This window comes from Pinus tabuliformis, chromosome 4_1 (genome assembly GCF_031772625.1).
Source record: "Pinus tabuliformis cultivar Carrire ecotype Pingquan chromosome 4_1, CPIR1, whole genome shotgun sequence".
Lineage (NCBI taxonomy): Eukaryota > Viridiplantae > Streptophyta > Pinopsida > Pinales > Pinaceae > Pinus > Pinus tabuliformis.
In genome coordinates this window covers 909,829,168-909,849,078 of record NC_142303.1, presented here as the reverse complement: position 1 = coordinate 909,849,078, position 19,911 = coordinate 909,829,168, and the positions used below count along the sequence as shown (strand labels likewise).

The 19,911-nt window shown below is 39.8% G+C and overlaps 1 protein-coding gene across 4 annotated transcripts in view; it reads left to right on the top strand.

Annotated features, from left to right (window-relative positions):
* Nucleotides 1–19,911, top strand: part of LOC149179092 (uncharacterized) — a 395,456-nt gene that overhangs the window by 285,895 nt on the left and 89,650 nt on the right. For all 4 annotated transcript variants that reach the window (XM_089420514.1, XM_089420515.1, XM_089420517.1 and 1 more), the window contains one exon: nucleotides 7,171–7,236. In XM_089420514.1, the coding sequence (XP_089276640.1) occupies nucleotides 7,171–7,236 (66 nt within the window). The remainder of the gene's footprint in view (nucleotides 1–7,170; nucleotides 7,237–19,911) is intronic.

Genomic DNA, 19,911 nt, shown 5'->3' with positions numbered 1-19,911 from the left:
CTATCCAACATGAAGCTCCCCTCGCTCCACTCACTATCCTACCCGGTGCAAGTACCAGAAGTCCCTTGCTCCATTAGTGATTCGCTAAAGCCTAATGGAAGATCTGTATGATCTCCTCGTGCAGTAGTTCGCACATCCCTAAAGGTTATTGAGCTGTGAAGTGCTGTGATGCCCCAATTCCCTGCTAGTCCCAGAGTGGTGCCACAATGCTGACGCTGTGCTACTCTGACTATGCGATGCTCCCCATCATGCACATACAACATCCTCCTCTCTTGGAACTCGATGGTGGAATAATGAAAGAGGCGAGACACATCTTGCCTGGGCATCTCCATGGCGCCAAGGCCTACCCATCCAAATCTAACTCCGAACCTGTGCAGCAACAGAGAATGTCTGCCTCCCCATATGATGAAAACCTCTGTGAACCCTCATGTGTCATCCCAAGAGCGAACTATATCACTCTCTGCCGCGACTCTGCTCATCATGAGTGATCTATCGATCAACTAAATCCTTGCATCCCATAGCCAGACCTATTGTGGCATAGCCTTGACAATTTATGGAATCCCTTTGGCCCTCATCTCTAGTCCTTGCATGCCACCCATATATAGGCTCCATACATCATGAACTAATCTGAGGCAAGATAAACCGTCCTGTGCTTGCCACTGTGTAGTACTGATGACCACTGGAAACCACGTGTGCCAAGTAGCCACCCCATGAATGCAAGCAATAGATGGGTATCTGATATGCGCAATCAACTCAGTGTATGCTAATCCATCCTGCTCCTGCCAACCATCTCACTGGTTCATCTACCCAGCTGGAACCCAATGCCCGTCGGCACTGCTGGTATCCCCAGTGTCTGGAAGCTCCTGCTAAGCTACACCTAGGTCCACCACCATCTCCATAGCCCACTCCACAGGGTACAAATTCAGAATCTCTTGGCATCCAACCCCAAGAGAGGGCTCGAATGTAGGAACTCCCGCACATAGAACAACCCTAGCATGCGGGTGTTGCACCTTGTGCAACTCAGGTCATCTCATCTTGCTATCCTGGTCAACACATGAAATTTGACTAGGTAGCTTTGTCTCTCTCTGTCCAATCGGAAAAGGTAACCTAACAGTGCTGCCAACACCGTCTATGTATGCTCGAAGAGGGCTGCTCTTACGCCCCAACATGCACTCTAGCTAAACCAGTAGGGAATCCTGTCGCTCCCCAACGCAAGTCAATTTGGCTATGGACTCGGTGCAAACTGCTCACATGCCCTTTAGCTCCTCGTTTTGCAGCAAAATAGCCTCTCGCACTAACGCGAACTTCCTTTTTAATGCTAGAAGGTTGGCCTAAAAATGATGGAACTGTCTTGGGCATCTATCACCTGTAAACTCGGTCACGGCTCTAGATACCTTAACAACTGTTGGCATCTCGTCCATGGGTGGCACCCCCTCAACAAATGGCTCTATGTGTGTAGACTCTATCCTCTCCACCAAGGTGTTAGCTGGGGCTATCAAAGAGGTCTCTAATAAAGGTGACTCCTGTGCCACACCGGGAATATCGTTGTGCTCCTCACCATCCTGTGGACTCTCCGCATCATGCTCAACCTCCTCCTTAGGCCCCTGATATCTAAAGTCAGGTATCCACATGCAAAAACACTCCTTGGTCTCACCATCTAATTGTCTTTGTCCTGCCTGCTCCCTTTTAGGAGATTTGGTGCCCTGATTTGGTCGACTTTCCCCACAAGATGTAGATGGTTGCACCCGCATGACCTGCACACCTCTAACGTCTCTGCTGTAAGGGTGAGGATGGGTTTGCTTTGTCACCCTCCTCAATTGGGCCAACCTCTCATCATCCCAATGAATTCTACCCCAGAATTTTTGCATACTGGGTTTCCCTTGAGCCATGGGTTTGTCTCCATGACGTGCAGTCATATCCAAAGCTTCGATGATCTTCTGGCTAGTTTTTCCACAGCTGGGCAAGGATCATGCTATGATACCATTGTAATGTTCCCAACTAGGGAAAATAGTGCTATGCAAAGCGGACAATAAAAATAACACCATAAAATTAAATCAGACCATCAGACCACAAAATTGGCAACCAAACTGCGTTGTCTACTCATTTTATTAAATGGGAAGAGGTGTACAACAAGGTGTTGGAATGTGTGCACCTGGGCTTGCTCTAGGAAAGCTAGCAAAACCCCAAAATGAATAATGGAACACCCTCCTCAAATCTAATAGTAATCCGGCCCAAGAGCTGCTTTGTTACTGCCCAAAAAGGTGCTGCTGCCTAAAATGATATGTTGTTAGAGCCTTCCCTGTTGCTCCGAAAATTCTGGGAAATTAATCCCAACCTCTATGCAAGAAACCCAGAATAACCCATGAAGGAATTGGCCAAATGTTGACCTCGGAATTTCGGCCCAAATTCCCCTTAGCTCCTCTAGCTGCTCGCTGAGTTGGGACCCTTGTTTGACCCCTTAGATCTACCTAGAAAATTCTATAAAATTGGGAGTGTGATCCTGCCCAAAACCTAGAAAAACCCAAAAAGGGTTTCCTTTGGTTCAAACCTTCAAAAATTGATGCTTCACAGCTTGGCCCTCCAATTTCGAATTCTGTTGCTGTGACTGATCCTGTCAATCTCTGTTCTCCCAACTCTAGCAATCCTCCTCAAATGGCCCTCGAAATGATCTCCCATCACCCCAGCTCCAAACTCCCTTAGATGGTGCTGCCCCAAAGAGTCTCACTCTAATGACTGCCCAGTCATGGAGGAGATGATGCAGTCCTGTGTGTGATGAAATGAGAGTTGTGTGTAGGATGGCCCTCTTGTTTGTAGCTTCCCTTTATACTCCTGAAAATGATGAAAGGATGCTCCTGTCTCCCCAACTTCCCGGAATGCCTCATGCTATGATTGTGCAATCTTCGCGCTGTTGTAACTCCCCCTACTATTGGTACTTGACATACAGTTGCTGTAACTCATCTCCCTTCTACTGCTACGAACTGAGATGAAGAAGAACTCCCTTCGAGGGTTGGCACTCGAAGTCCACCGAAGCAAGGGTTGAGATCTCCGCTTGGAGATGCTCGTGTGCTAAATAGCACAGTAACCCGGCTAAGCAGCTCGAGTAACTAAGATTGAGTTCAATATGTCAAACCATAAGATATCCAAATGAGGAGAGTTGCCTTCCTTATATAGATTTCATGGAACACTTTTCCCTCCATTTGCTCTCCATTGTGGGACCCTCACCTAACCATCGATTTCCCCCCCATGCAAATTGAACTAGGGAATGTGTATTTCCCTAGTATGGGTGCCCCCCACGTATACTTAACCACATCAAATTAACTTCTACTAAGTCTTGCCTCCTAATAAAATCGAATGGGCCCCCATCACCTCCAAAATTGCCCCCAAAACGTAAAAATTAATCTTGCTCCAAAATAATTGAAGAAGGGACATGACAAAAAGCCAATCAAACGAAGTCAATGTTTTGCAGTCAAAGTCAACAGTCCAGCTTGTGGTCAACGTTAGTAAACATGCCCATAATTCCTCGGTTTGTGCACCAATGAATGTGGCCTGCACAAATAGAACCTTTCCAAGTCAAAACGCAATCAAACCACCTCAAAAAGTCTTTGGTCAACGTTGGTCAAAGTCTGCTGCAGAAAAGTCAATGCAGGAAAAACAGAATAGCCAAGGAACCCTTTGCACGTGTGGACAATAGAGGTGCCTCAGAAGGTGTGTGAACCAATCAGAAGATGAGAGAGAATGTGTTGTGAATGAATGTGCCAAAATGAGGAGGTCTTGACTTATATTTATAGTGGTTGGCGTGGAGTGAAAAGTCATGTCTCTTCATCACTGGGCTGACTTGATTTTGAGGTATTTATAGGTGTGCAAAAATTCTAATTTTCCAGGTGAGGGGAGATGCCATCAAGGGGAATCCAAATGTGAAAAGAGCCATCAAAGGAGGGGCTTCTAGGATGGGGAATTAGCCCTAGTCGCACTCTTTAACAAATAGTCTTTTAGAAAGCTTATCAAAATTAATTTTCAACAATTAGGGCACACTTTTAGCATATTCTAGAGCAACAATTCCATACATTAAACAAATTCAAGAGAAAAAATCCATCAACATGATGCACTTACAAAACAACATGCAATATATCCATCCAAATATCCAAGAAATAGCTCCAAAGAAGAAGTGCAAATCATCTCCATGCATTGAAATGCATCCAAAAGTGTTTCCAATAGCTAAAGAAACAAGTGCGAGTTCTTTACAACAGAAAGAATCCATGTGTGATGATGATCCAATACAAATGAACTCAAGTTGTATTTGTATGTGACCTAGTGGGTCGAATTATTAGCCTAAGTCCCCAAACATTATAAAAATGAGCAAAATACAAGCCTTGGTCACAAGCTGACCAAGTAGCTTCTACAAATTATGAATTTTCCATCCAAATGCTAGCAGAATTGATGATGTAATTCTGATGTAGGACCATTGGAGGGCCACATTGAGTCCTCTTAGTGCTAAAATGTGTGAGAGGGCTCCATAAATCATGAACTAGGGGATGGACCCTAACTCTTTATGCAAGTCATCATGTGGGGCTCCAAAGTGGGTTTGTGGCACAAAAGCTGGTCTCATGTGTCTCTTGATGATGGAATAACTTGTAATGCTCCAATACTAAGGGATCTGACGATGGTGCTTTCCCTCCCATGTCTCAAGGGGTGAGACAAACCTCATGTGGGCCTCAGATCAGTTGCCAAACCATGTGGTCCCTGCTAAGACAGCTGGGGCACACTGGTCCAAGTGCATAATCTCATGAATATAGTGGGGCAATGAGTAGATTGCTGTAGGCGTTGAAGGTGCCCATTGCATGAACTGATGATGTACACATGATGGGTGTCCCATGGCTGTCAACGCTTTCCTTGTGGTTGTCAATATGATCCTCTGTCGGACTTGGGCCCCAATTAAGTTGCCCAACCCATGATGAAACCACCTACTAATTACATATGATCTCTAGTGCGCATTCCTCACCATCAGGTACAATAATTCATTAGTGTGTCTAAGTTAACCAAGCTTGTTAATCAATGGCACATTGAGAATTCATATTGGGCTTCCATTCCAAATTATGGGCTTTAATCTCATAATAATGTTACCTCCCTAGGTAGGAGTGGCTAATAAACAACCTTATTAGGTTTTCCAAGAGTTTTGTGGTACATCCTTCATTTGATAAGTGTCATGTGAATGATGATAAAAGAATGGGGACATAGGGTCTCAAGGCCAAATTCCATGGGTTCAAGTGTGGCATTGGTGAGGGATGTCCACATATTGGGTGTATAGATGTAGGAGGGAGCAGTCATGGATACATGAGTTACCCCTACCTTTGTTTTTCTACCCTTCTTTATTTTCCTTTTTCCTTTTCTTGACTTCTTCTTTGTATCACTGCTCAAGGCTCTAGGAAATGAGAGCATGCTTTGTATGATGTAACCATTTATTACTCCCTTAAGGTGGGGTAGTTCATCGCCCACTAGGGGTTGGGACATGCATGGGTTCCTTAATGATGAAGGGGCACTCATAGGGCCCTAGGAACGAGGGTGATGGCCATAATACGAGCTAGAGCTCATGCTTGGATTTTACCTATGTGCTATATTAAATTTCTCGACCATCTCTTGCATTTTATAATATTATTTTTCTTTTATTTCTATGCTTGTGGCCATGATATGCTTATAAATTTCTTTTAGTTGCATCAACCTCTGGGGCAACATTTCCAGGCCCGACCCAGGCATGTAAAAAAGGGGAGGGGGTTGTGCTAGTGCCTTGTGGACTCGGTGGTCATGTGAACCCAGAGAAAGAAAATGATGAAATAGGGCTTGTAATGTGCGGAGGGGAGTGAAAAATGTGGAATGGGAAAACGAGACCACACTACAAAAATCGGGGTTTCCCAAGTAGTGTCCTTCTTGAAACCATAGATCAATAGGGTAGATCCCACGAGATTAGGATTGAGGATTAACCCCCCATTTAAGGTGAGGGAACAAGACTACGATCAAAGCCCTTCCTACTTCCAAGTCACCTAGTAATCCATGCGCAAGATTCCCAAGGAAAAACAAGTATAAGCACTCGATTGCACAATGAAAAACATACCTGTTGGGTTGGATTGCCCACCTTCAAACATACACTCTCAAGTCGCGATAGATGGGCCAGGGGGCATATGATTGATGCAGGGAGAAGAGGTGAAATGGCACAATGTATCAACTACACTGGTGGCTGTCAGGCACTGCCCACTGAAGAGAGATCTAGGAGAAACATTGTCCTATGGGGTCACGCACTTTTGGTGGGTAACAGGGCTCATTATGGTTAAAAAGGAATTGGAAAAAGTGACTATGGGATAGTAAAGAAAAATGACAAAGGAAATGCCAACAAAAACAAGTTATTTAGTTATAACCAAAATTGCTTGAAAAGAGATTAGAGAGAGATTTTAAGAAGAAAATCCCAATTAACGTTGGAATGACAAAGCTCTTGATATAAGCTTGGATCTCAAGGCTCAATTACCAATGGGTAGGAGCACAATACCAACAATTGAGAATTACTCATACATAAGTGAACAAGGGACAAGTATGCAAGTAAAGAGAGATTCTACACATGTTGTACAATCATTTGTATTAGTAGATATAGAGTACACAATTATGGGTAGAGTGATCAATGTTGATTAGGTCTCCACTAAAATACAATAAAGTGGACGGGTGATCAATTTAGATAAGGATAAAATACCAACTGTACTAAAGTATAAATATTATGTGTTCACATATGCTTGCTAAACAAAGTCTCTTCATTGCGTTACAAGGTTAAAGACGATGCAGACACTCTTATTAAATATTTACTAAATTTATGGCACCCAAAACCATTATTAGTGGCAAGATACAATTTTTTCTGATGATATAGTTAGCTCAAATAAGTTTGTACATTCTTTAATTTTTTAAAGAATTTATAAAATTAGCATAATTACAAAAATAGGTTATCATCTTTATTGGTAGAAGCTTCTGAATTTTGGATGTTATTGATTTCAGGAAAGCAATTTCTTTGCCAGATTCATTCTTCATATATCATGCAAATATAGAAATTCACATTTTGAAATATTGTTCTTGGACATTAGAATGAAATTAATATACTTTCGTGGTTCTATGAGCTCATAATTTCTATTTTTGTAGATAGTAAAAGAAATACAATCAACCATTCCCTTGGAGTTTGACTTTGAACGAGAAACTTGGTTTATGGTAAGTTTCACATAACATTTTTTTTCTCTTTGCTAGAGTGAAACATTTTGTAAATTCCTTGTACCTTATATAAAGTTGGATGCTTGTATTTGGTGATATGATTTATCCATTGGAAAAACATGAATGACATAATGATATCTACTTTTTAGGATTTTGTAACTTACTTTCAAGTTAATGCTGTAGAAAATGAACTCAATAATGATTTAGTATAATAAAGTGTTGATCATTAAAAATCTCAACACTAAGGTAAAGCTAAGTCATTGCATTGCTTATTTGGAATTTGTTTTTTTCTTTTGGTTCGGCTGGTGAGACATGTCCGAGGGGATTGAACTTCCGATCATTTGGATACACAAGAGCTTGCCAACATGCTTTTTGCCAATTGTGCTACCACCTGTAGACGCTTGTTTAGAATTTGTTATATCTCCTTTGTTTTTCTATTTCTAAACAAATTTTTGTTATCATTAAATTGTAAAAATTCCATATGAGTCATGACCAATATAAAAGTTTACATAAGGGAGCTTAATAAATTTTGTTTTTCATTGATCACCCTCGTGTTAATTTTTAGGGCTAGATTGTTCTTTGTTGTAGATAATTGCAATTTTAAACTTTTTCACACTGCATTCACCCCATAACGTCATATCATTATTAACAACTATGTATAGAGAACAATAACATCAACAATGTAGTAGAAGAGTAAGGAACAACAGAAGAAAAGCATACAAAATAGAGGCACTAGGATTTTGGTCGAAGACCAGGGCAAAACCCCACAAGGGGGAAAACTCCATAATCAATTTTTCTTCTTCTATTAGATATTCATCATTGTGCAGTTGAGATACAAAATACAAATATTATGAGACATAATTCCTTCATCATCAATCACATTAGGTCACCTAGGGCCAACCTAGTAGTAGACAAGTATCTTAGAGAGGAAAACAAAGCCCTCCATATCACACTATCGTAAGAGCATAGTATACATCACTGTCACTGTCACTGTCATAGGGGTTCTGGCATCCTTGTCATATCATCCTATAGAGACAAGCCATAGATCAGAGTGTCATTGCCATATATTAAGGTCACTGTCATATATGTAGAGATCATTGCCATATACATATGCATCAAGGTCATTGTCACTTCATGCATCAAGGCCTTTCATACAAGATTACTACCATATCACAGGGCACTGTCATCATCATTCATCAAGGTATCTGACATATATATATATATATATTGTCATACCAAAGGTAACTATCATGACAAGGTCACTGCCATATCAAAGATTACTGCCATGTCAATGTCGCTGCCATATCAAAGTTATTTGTCATACAAGGTTCACTGTCATATACCAAGAACACCATCATGAAGATCAAAGGCACTATCATTTAGATCAAGGGCACTGTAATATACATATAGATCACTATTATAGGAACTAGAGTTGTTTCCCATGATTATGGTCATAGGAGCAAGAATAATTTTCATAAGAACTAATGTCACTTCCATGTATCATGTCCATTCATCATAAATATTATTTCTATGCATAACTGTATAAGAGTTAGGTTATCGTTTTCATCAAGAGTACAATTGTCACATATTGTTATGCCAAATATCATTAACACAATCCTACTGTCATGAGGGTTTCCTCAAGTGTCACTACCGGCATATATAACACAAAGAAGTATGCAAGTCACAATGCGAGCTATAGAGATGTAGCAAGCCATGGAGTATAGAAGTATAGTGAGCCAAATAATATAGTGAACCTCTGAGTATAGGAAGCTACTGAATATATCAGACCTATGAGATATAGCGAACCTCACTGTAATGATGAATGCAAGCCTCACTGTAATATATATGCGATCCGTAAGGGGATTCCATAGAGTTATGAGATACAAGCCACTGTAATATATCAAATGCGAGCTTCACTGTAATATGTATGTGATCCATAAGAAGATGCCATAGACTTATGAGATACGAGCCATTGTAATATATCAAATGCAAGCTTCACTGTAATATGTATGCGATCCATAAGAAGATGCCACAGAGTTATGAGATACAAGCCATAGATACGAGCTATTGAAATATATTGAATATGTGAGCCACAAAACTATTGTAACGTGAGCCTTAGAGCGAGCCACAAAACCGTTGTAATCCGAGCTATAATATAGAATCCAAGCCATAGAAACAAGTGCGAGCTATAGGTGCAATGCGAGCCATAGATAGGAGTGACCCACAGATAAAATAACGAGCCGCAGAAAGAATAGTGCAAGCCATCTCAGAAGAATACGAGCCTTAAAGGTCCTAGTTGCTGTGAATCAAATGGAGGAATATCAACACCAATTTATAGTTGATCCTTTGAGCGAAGGGTCTCCACCATTGGGCAAGCCGACATGTAAATTTTGAGGCCGACTTTTAAGTAAAGGGAAATCTCAAATTCATGTAACATTTAAATATAATTGACAAACGCCTTCGTAATTATTTGCCCAAATAAATTTGTACCGTCAAATAATAATATCTCTTTTATCAGATTGAATTCTCTTTGGGGCTAGATGGGCTTCCCTTTGGGGAAGTTGGGTTTCCTATGGGGAAATTTGTCCCACAGCTGCCCCAATTTTCAACACCTTACACCCTATAATGCAACCTTAAATATAGATAGAAAAATATATGCTTATTATATATATGTGAACAATAAACTATGAAAGAAGCTTAAATGATCCTCACAAACTATGTGAAGAATAGGTTTTATCGGTACCTTGCTAGTTGTTAAAATTGGCAACTAGGGTCTGTTGTCGCATAGAATGTCTAGGCACCGCGACGACTCAGATCGGGGGTTGCCACCTTGATCCCCAATCTCTTTGTTTACGCTGTCTCCCTACAGTAGGCTAAGGGGGTTAGACCCTATGGAAAAATGGAATGAAGAAGAACTATTTAGGAACCAACCAGTTCGGGAGACACAGTGAAGCGATCAAGTACTTGATTAAGATTTAGCAAGACTTATAGGATTGATTAGATTTAAAACGATTGATACCAGTGTCTTATGGAGTCAACGATCTTGCTAGGGAAATTAAGACCAAGTAATCGATTATCAACTACTGCTTAGATGAATGACTATCTTATATGAAATGCAGATCCTAAAGCTAATGTGAGATGCAAGAATCTTGGTTAATTTTAGTTAAATGCCTAATTAAATGAGAATCCTTCGATCCTTTCTGTGTTGAACCTGATTTCGTAGTAATTAGCAGAGAGAAGATAAGGCGAAGCACACTAAGGTGTGATTAGCGATACGTCTCTTGAAAATCTAACATACACGATGCCTCCAGCATTGCAGAGAGCTGTGGTTTAGACGACTACAAGGTCACTATTTTAAGTACTATTAAAAGCAGGCTTCTCAAGCAAAGATGGATGGATACCTATCTCTCTATTGACCAAGCTTATGCTTGGAAGTAAATTTTATTTATGCAAAGCTAACTTATATGCAAATGCACCAGATGATGGGATGAAGTTAGACTTGAGGATTAGAAACACTTGCGTCGCAAAAGCCCTCAATTACCAAAATTAAATGTTCGCTTTATTGGATGAAGACTTAAAAATAAACCCCTGAAAATATTACAATTAAACCACAAGCTTATTTCAAATCTTTTTGATACAATTATAGCTCAAAGAGAACAAAAACTTCTTTGCAATTTAATATCAATGTCAACAGATGTTCACAAATACTCAGCTTAGAAAACAAAGATATGCGATCTATTATAATTCGACGACAGAGCACTTTAACAATTACTTGAAAATATTCGCAAAATATTTAACATGTAAAAAGCATCAAATAATTCAAGCAATGACAATCAATTTTAATAGATGCAAAATATTCTAGCAGTTAAATTTCTAGAGATCCAAATACTTTAAAACACCATGAAATTTAAATGCTAATCAATTCCAATCCTAGAATTAAAATGATTTATGCTTAGTGACCCAAATCTAGGAAAATTTACCACTTTCCTATAGTTAATCTTTAGATAAAAAAAATTTAAGCATGTTTAACTATAGAGAAATGAAAAATGTTAATACCACAAAAGTTTTCTTTAGAATTTACCCCTAGCACAAAAAGACACCAAAAAGGAATTTTAAATTGACAATTTAATTAGTCCTTAGGAAAATTTTTCGATGTGCTAAGTTTTATGAAGCAAGACTTAATGCAGTAAATGATCAATGTGACCAAAATAAATCAAAAGGATTTAGTAATTAAAAAAAATAAATTATGGGCTAGAGGCCACATAAAAATTTTAAAAAATCTTTTAATGCGGAAAATCACTTTTGATTTAAACTTTTAGAAGGTTTCGAAGTCACAATAATAAAAAAAAGAATTGAAGCCCTTTTTTTATTTTTTTAGGTTTTTTAAATGTTTAAAACTTTTTTAGATTTTTAAATGTTTTAAAATTTAAAATTTTTAGAATTTTAATTAAAAAAAACAAAGTCAAAATCATGAAAATTGAAAAATGTAAAAAGAAAACAAAAGTAAAATCAAAAGAAAAAGAAAAATCGAAAAACCATGAGCTAAAAAAAAATCAAATTCCAAAATTCTTATTCGTTTGTTTTTTTGTTTTAGATTTAAAAAAAAGAAAACCAAAATAAAATAAAAAATCATAAAGTGAAGATGCCTTAACCCTATTTAACTCAACGAATGCACAAAGATAAAAAAGAAATAAAAAAAATGAAATCGTAAAGTTTGTGAATACAAGTCTGGAGGGCTCGACGACAGAAGAGTAGCTGCGACGGACAGGGAGCAAGGTAATACGCTGCAAGTTGATGAGCGTTAGGATTTCTTGTAGGTTTCGACGATGGAAGAAGGACCTGTGGATCTGGACAGGGAGGAGTGATGGTAGCGGACTGGAAAGCAACGATTATTTGCAGGTAGAGGTGGATGGACGTGGGTTGGAAGAACAATTCAATGGAGGTGCGATAAGGGGCCACGGTTTAGGCGGAGGGTGCTGTGGACAAATAGGGAAAGATTGAGGGAGAAGTATGGCTCAACGAACAATGGGTTAAGGAGCAAATCGCAAGAGTTAGGCAATGATGGTGATAGAGAAGAAGCAAGGGAATATGGCTACAACGAGAGGGAGAAAGGAGGGCCACAAGGTATGAAGGGAGGAAGAAAAAAAGGGCGGGGAAGAGGCTGTGAGGGGAGAGCATGCAGCGGATTAGGTAGCAGAAAATTTGAAGAGCAGGGTGCAGGCTGGATGGACAAACAATGATGAGAGCAGAAGGGATCTGCTGCAAAGGAAAGGAGAGTAGCGAATAAGGGAGGCTGCAACGGAGAAAAGAAAAATCGGACAACAAGAGATAGGAATAAAGCCGAGAGGGATAAACCAAAGGTAGCAAAAGCCCAAGATCTAGACAGTAAAAACAAATCGAAATTTTCTTTTTAGAAAACCCTAGGCAGGAAAGAAAGTGTAGCCCAAAACTCGATATAAACCCAGAAAAACGAATTTCACATCAATGTATTTTTATGCTTCAGATTTATCAATGAAACCCTCGCGAAATTCTAGATAAAAAAAATTTAAATTTAAACCCTTGGACTGCAAGATTTCTGAGTAGTATCCCTGGAAAATTATGTAAATAAACCCAAGAGATCTAGATCTTACCTTCTAGGACCTAGATCTGGACTCTACATGGATTTTTTTCCTCAAATCTGTAGCTGCAAGACAACAAGAAACACCTAAATGATATATACAATGATAAAACTAAAACCCAGAAAAACCCAAGTCAAAAAACAAAAAAATAATTTACAAATCTATGTACAAGAATGGCAAATCTACCAGATCTAGGGAGTGTGAGTCCAACTCTGCTTCCATATCTGAAAATCTAAGGCTCTCTACAGCCAAATCTATCAATTTCCTGCATAAAAAATGATTTTTTTTAGATTTTAAAGGAGGTGCTTAGCTCAAAACGCTTCATGCATCACCACTAAAATTCTTATGATAAGCCCGGGATCAAATTAAGCTAGGCTCTTCAGAAAACATGGATTGGGAGTTGGCTGGTCCAGTTGAAAACTTCCCCGAATGCTCGATGATCTAAAAATCAAGATTCTCCTACAAAACTCAATCCAACCATCAACATAGAGCGAAAAAATGATAATAAAATTCAGATAAATAGAGATACCTGCTATTACATTCAAAATTTAAATTATCACTTAAACCCGAGCGATTGAGCAAGATACCTGTACTCAAATCACTATTTAGAAGCTATCATCAATGGATAAAAAAAAAATTTACGCATGAAAAAACGACACATCTTACAATGTTTCCATGAAGAGTAACACCAACAAAATTAACCCTAAAGACTTTCTTTATTATTCAGAAAAAGATTACACGAGCTTTTCGCTTAGCACACGACTCAAAGGTCGGATCATTTCACTGACAAATGACTTCTTATTTAAAGATAAATCTTCCAATGACTAGTTCGAGTGATTCTCGTCAAAGCAATCTCAAATATTGATGAGGATCAAAATTTCTTTTAATCTCATCCGTCAAAATTTTAAATTATTGAGGAAATTCGAATTTTTCAATTAAATGCATTTTAATTAATTCAAAAATTAAATTTTAAAATTAATTTCCTCAAAAAATTGACTTTGACTTAACCCCAGGGACCAAAGGCTTAAAATTTAGCAAAATAATTAATTTACCTTAGTCCTGGGACCTTTTATATTTTGATTTTTAAGGACCGACGAATTTTGCCTTCGGAGAATTTAAATTTACCTAGGACCTAGAATTAATTAAATTTCTGGCTTAGGATTTTAATTAATATTTGGCCAGGAAATTTAATTAATTAACCTATGAGGGGATAAATTATTTTTCCAACCCTCAAGACACTTTACATCGTGATTTTCACATTTTTTACATCACAAGGGGGGAAACCCATTTGTTAAAGACCCTCACAGACTACCCATTTTCGTGACACAAATATAATTCTGCAGACCAAGCAATTTGTAATAAAATAACCTAACCAAATAGTTAGAATTATTCCTAAATCATTTTTACATAGACTCGATCTAGAACAATAAGACTCGCCTAAGATCCCAGTGACAAAATCCATTCTAACTTTGGGGTACGACTGAAGGAAAAGTCTGCTGACCATCCGAGAATGGATCGCTGAGACAAAAAACCTCTCGGAATGTAGATCGTCATAAGAAAAGTAGGTTTACCTAAGTAATTACATACATGCCACGGTTCTGCTGAGATTATTTACATCATATACATGCAGAATGGGTTTACATTATAACATAATAATCCTCTCTCCGAGAGGTGTAGGATTGATCTAAATATCATCTGATTCCGACATGTAAAAATGAAGATATGAATTTATTTGTATTATGGACAAATTGTCAAGGTCGACTAGCAAGCAAAACAAGCATTTTAACTCCTCGCTCATCCTCAACGTTGCATATAAAAGGAGGAAACCTCAAGTCATTTTATCATCATCTCATCTTCACTCATCTCTCTCTCCTCACTTGATTGGGTACGCAAATCTGGCAGCTGTCTCTCACATGTGCGAAGGAAAGGAGGACATTTTCTGTTTGACTGAGTTGACTAGCATTGACCAAATTTTAGAGGCTGCATTTTGGGTTGCGTTGACCAACGTTGACCTCCTTTTGACTGCGGATTGGGTGAGGCATCTTCTCCTTGGCAGGCCATAGATCTGGGCACTGAAATCGAGGTGATTTGACCTCCCATTTGACCAACATTGACTGCCCTAGATCTGGTCGCAATTTGACTTTCGTTGACCAGCATTTGACTGGACTTTTTCGGATTGTTTTGGACTATTTGGGTTTGCTGTTGGAGGCCGAAGTTGACTGGGTTTGACCGAGCTGCTTAGAGGAAGAATTCTGCCTGTTTGATCAACGTTGACTTTTCTGGTTAGGGTTTTCTGCTGCTGTCATAAATTATCAGATTTACAAATTTGTACTCTCTCTCTTTGCTGAGCTATTGAAGAATATAAGAAGAATTGATCAAGGGTTTCCCAGCGTGCTTGTATATCTCGTCTATATATAAATATGCATGTTTCTGTGGCAAGAATCGACACTATAGGTTTGGCCGAATCGAACCTAAGTGACCACCCGGAATAAGCGTGTTTCTGGAACAAGAATCTGGCCACTACCTGCGAGTTGACTAAGTAATCACTGACCGAGACGCGATGCTGCACCACTGAAATTGCTCGTTTTGGGCTCTGTCCGAACCTATAGAACTAAGGGCAAACAGTGAGCGTGTGAGTCATTGCTTTCCCTACGTGCTCCACTAAACACGCCAAATTAGCCCCGAAGCCTAATTTGGCCCTTTGCGATGCCTGTGATACCACCAAGTTTCTCCGAGCAGCTTGATCTTTGAATGAGTCATGCGTTTGTTTTCTCTTGGCCCAGCACTACCACTTATAGGTCACAGCTTAGCTTGTTAGTCGAATGCATAAGCAATTGGGTACCTGGTTAATATGATGCTTCTTTGCTTGATTACTGATTCTCTATACTGCATAGGTACTGATGTTCTTGGTTGCGGATTGACGGATTCTTTAGGCTGCTTGGAGCACATTGGGGTTTGTACCTGGTTGGTGCCACATCTTGTGTCCTCTTGTCTTGGCTTGTCTTCTACTGTTTATGTTTATGTTCTATCTGCATTTTACTCTCATGCTAATGTGATTGCTAAACTGGATATTGATATTGGGCTAATAAAGAAATTGAAGTAAATTTCTCTTATGCATAGAGCATACCATTGTACCTAAAATTAACATGGTATCAGAGCTGAGGTGAAGACAAAGCCCAAGCAAGAGTGAAAGAGCAATCACAGAGGACAATTGGACAAGGACAAAAGGCTCAATGGGTTCCTCATCCCACTTCTCGGCTGAAGACGAGCTCCATGAAAACTCTGACTATCATGGATGGAAGATGTCTCTTGATCTGACCTTGGAAGAACAAGAAGTGTTGGATTATGTGAAGGGTAAAATCCCTAAGCCTCCTTCAAATGCACTGATTGCTGCGAAGAACAACTACAATAAGGTTGAAGTCAAAGCAAAGAAAATTATCAGAGATTCCATTGACAAGTGTCTGGTGGCCTACATCTCCGATTTGAACACCTCCAAGGAGATCAAATTAGTCATGCAAATCAAATTTTATTTCTCAAAAATAAATTGAAGGATATTAAGAAGGGCAAGGACGAGGATATTCAATCCTACTTCTTAAGGATCACTGAGATCAAGAATGATCTACTCTCGATTGGAGAGGTCATTCTTAACAGGGAACTTACTATCACTACCCTTGGAGGACTCCCACTTGAATTGTATATATTTAGAACCACTATTCTCAATAATGATCGAATTCTAGGGTTTGAAGAATTAATGTCGAGATGCATTCAAGAAGAAACAAGAATGGTGGAGGAAGAAATGCCTTCTAATAGAGGCAACCCCATTGCTTTTTCCGCTCATGCCAAAAGGAGAAATAATGTAGGATCTAAAGGTCATTTCAATGGAAAGCCTGGATCCAAGGGTGGAAGGAAGGGCAGGTGCTTTGTTTGCAATAAGTTTTTCCACTATGCAAGGGAGTGTCCAGATAGAAGGGACACATCACATGATGATGATCACAATCATTCCAGGGGCAACTTCAACAACAACAATCAAAGGAATGGCAGGTTCAATGGCAAAGGAAATTGGAATGCGGGACATCAAGGAAATGGTCAACCCTCCAAGAAAGCAAAGAACTCCAGGTATGAAGAATCAAATGTTGTTAACAATAAGCAAAAGGAGTACTATCTTATATTGGCCCTCTCTACTACCTCTCCTCCAGACACTTTGGGGAATTGGCTAATTGATAGTGGTGCCTCAAGGCACTTCATCGGATACAAGGATGCTCTCTCTAATCTAATAGAGAAGGACACAAACATGGAGATTATTCTTGGAGGTGATGCCACCTATCCCGTAAAGGGAGTATGGAATGCTACCCTTCAATTGAATCAAGGTAACACTACTTATTTACTACAAGTTCTATATGTACCTGATCTCAAGTAGAACCTGGTGTCCATTTTGGCAATGGAAGACAAAGGATACAAGGTGGCATTCATCGATGGAAAGGTACGTGTTTGGAAAAGGAATTTTAAAGATGATTTTACTCTTGGGTTCAGGGTTGACACTTTGTATCAAGTTGGAGGAAGTCCATTGGGAGCCATGCCTTGCGAAACATCTCTACAATCTGAACTATGGCACCGGAGGTTTGCCCATCTTCATTATAAGGCTCTATCCGATGTGAGATAGATGGTGATAGGTATGCCCGAGTTCAAAGTAGAGCACGAAGGTGTATGTCCGGGATGTGCCAAAGGAAAACTTACAAGGGGACCACTCCCCTCAAGTAATAGCAAGACCACAGATATATTGCAGTTGATCCACTCCCACATATCTGGTATGATGCCCATAAACTCTTTGGGAGGATACTTGTATTATCTCATCTTTACGAATGATTATTCTTGCAAGACTTGGATCTACTTCTTAAAAAAGAAGGATGAGGTGTTCCCCTAGTTCCGTCGCTTCAAAGCCATGATCGAAAACCAATCTGAGAAGAGAATCAAGATATTGAGGACTGATAATGGGACTGAGTACGAATCAAATGAATTCCATGATTATTGTAGAGAAGCTGGCATTAAGAGGGAGACCACAACACCATACACTCCCGAGTAGACTGGTGTGGCTGAAAGGAAGAATCGTACTATTGTAGAAGCTGTTCGTGCCATGTTTCATGATCAAGGGCTTCCGAAGTTTCTATGGGCAGATGCTGCAAATATTGCCGTGTATGTTCAAAACCGATGCCCTCATCAAGCATCAGACTCCAAGACTCCCGAAGAAATGTTCACTGGTAAGAAACCTGATGTCTCTCATTGTAGAATTTTTGGAAGTCTCGTATATTTTCATGTGTTAAAAGAGAAAAGAAGCTAATTGGGTGCATCAGGGAAGAAATGAATCTTTGTGGGCTATAATGAAAATTCTAAGGGCTATAGAATTTATGTGGCTGGTCAAAGGGAAGTTAAGATAAATCATGATGTCACCTTTGACGAAGATATGGCCCTCAGCAAGATCAACAACCTTCCTATCCCAAGGAAGGACAAAGAAGCTGACACCGGAAAACAAGGTGAAAAAGAGGACGAGACGATGCTTGATGTTGATGAACCTATGGATCCTATTGATCCTCCTCCCCAAGAGCCCTCCTCCTCCAAGAGGAGACCCTCATGGCTTAGGGAGACTCTCGAAGATGCCGAGAGACATATTGCACCAAGGGGGACTTTCTGTGAGAGCAAGAAGCCGAACAGGTATCAAGGATACTTGACTGTCATGAGCACTATCATTCAAAATGAGCCTTCATCATTTGAAGAAGCCGTGAAGCAACAAGTATGGAAGGATGCTATGAATGAAGAATACGAGTCTATTATGAAGAATGATGTCTGGGATGTGGTTCCTAGACCCCAGGACAAATCGGTTGTCACCTCTAAGTGGCTCTACAAAATCAAGCATGGAGCTGATGGAAGTGCATAAAAGTTCAAGGCTCGCTTTGTTGCTCGAGGCATCTCTCAGAAGGAAGGTGTAGATTACAATGAGATATTTGCATCTGTTGCCTGATACACCACCATCCACTCAACCATAGCCCTTGTTGCCTCGCAAGGATGGAACCTACATTAGATGGATGTCAAGACCGCTTTCTTGCATGGTTCGATCAAAGAGGAAGTCTATGTGGAACAACCCAAGGGGTTTGAGGTTCATGATCGGGAATTTCATGTATGCAGGTTGAAGAAAGCTCTCTATGGCTTGAAGCAAGCACCCCAAGCTTGGTATGAGAGGATTGATAGCTATCTGATGAAGCTGAAATTCACTAGAAGTGAAGTTGATCCAAACCTTTACTTTAAGGTTGAAAATGATAAACCTCTCATACTGGTACTTTATGTGGATGACCTCTTTTTGACAGGTGCAGACCCTCTCATTCACAAATGTAAGAGGGAGTTGGCTTTTGAATTTGAGATGAAGGACCTAGGACTGATGCACTACTTCCTAGGGTTGGAGGTTTGGAAAAAGCTAGGAGAAATTTTCCTATCTCAAGGAAAATATGTTGTGAAGATATTGGAAAGATTTAGGATGGTGGACTACAAACCTGTGACTACCCCGATGGAACTTAACTTCAAGAAGTTATGTGGTAGTGCTGCCGAACCAGAATTGGGAAATGCTTCTGAGTATCGTCAACTCATAGAAGCACTAATGTTCTTGGTGAAAACCCGTTTGGACATATGTTTTGCAGTCAACACATTGAGCCAATATATGGTTGAGCCTCATCATATACATTGGATTGGTGCTGAGAACCTTCTGAGATATCTTCAGGGCACAATCACTCATGGATTGAGATGCATTGCCGGAGATGTGAGGCTGCATGGTTATTCTGATGCTGATTGGATCGACAATGTGGTGGATTGCAAGAGAAATTCTGAGTGTTGTTTTTCTTTGGGTTTTGCTTCAATACCCCGAATGAGCAGGAAGCAGAAGTTGGTTGCCTTGAGCACCGCTGAGGCCAAATACATAGCTGCTAATATGACCTCCTGTGAAGCTGTCTGGTTGAGGAAGCTGTTCAGTGAGCTATTTGGACATGTGCTGAATACCACCATGATCCTCTGTGAT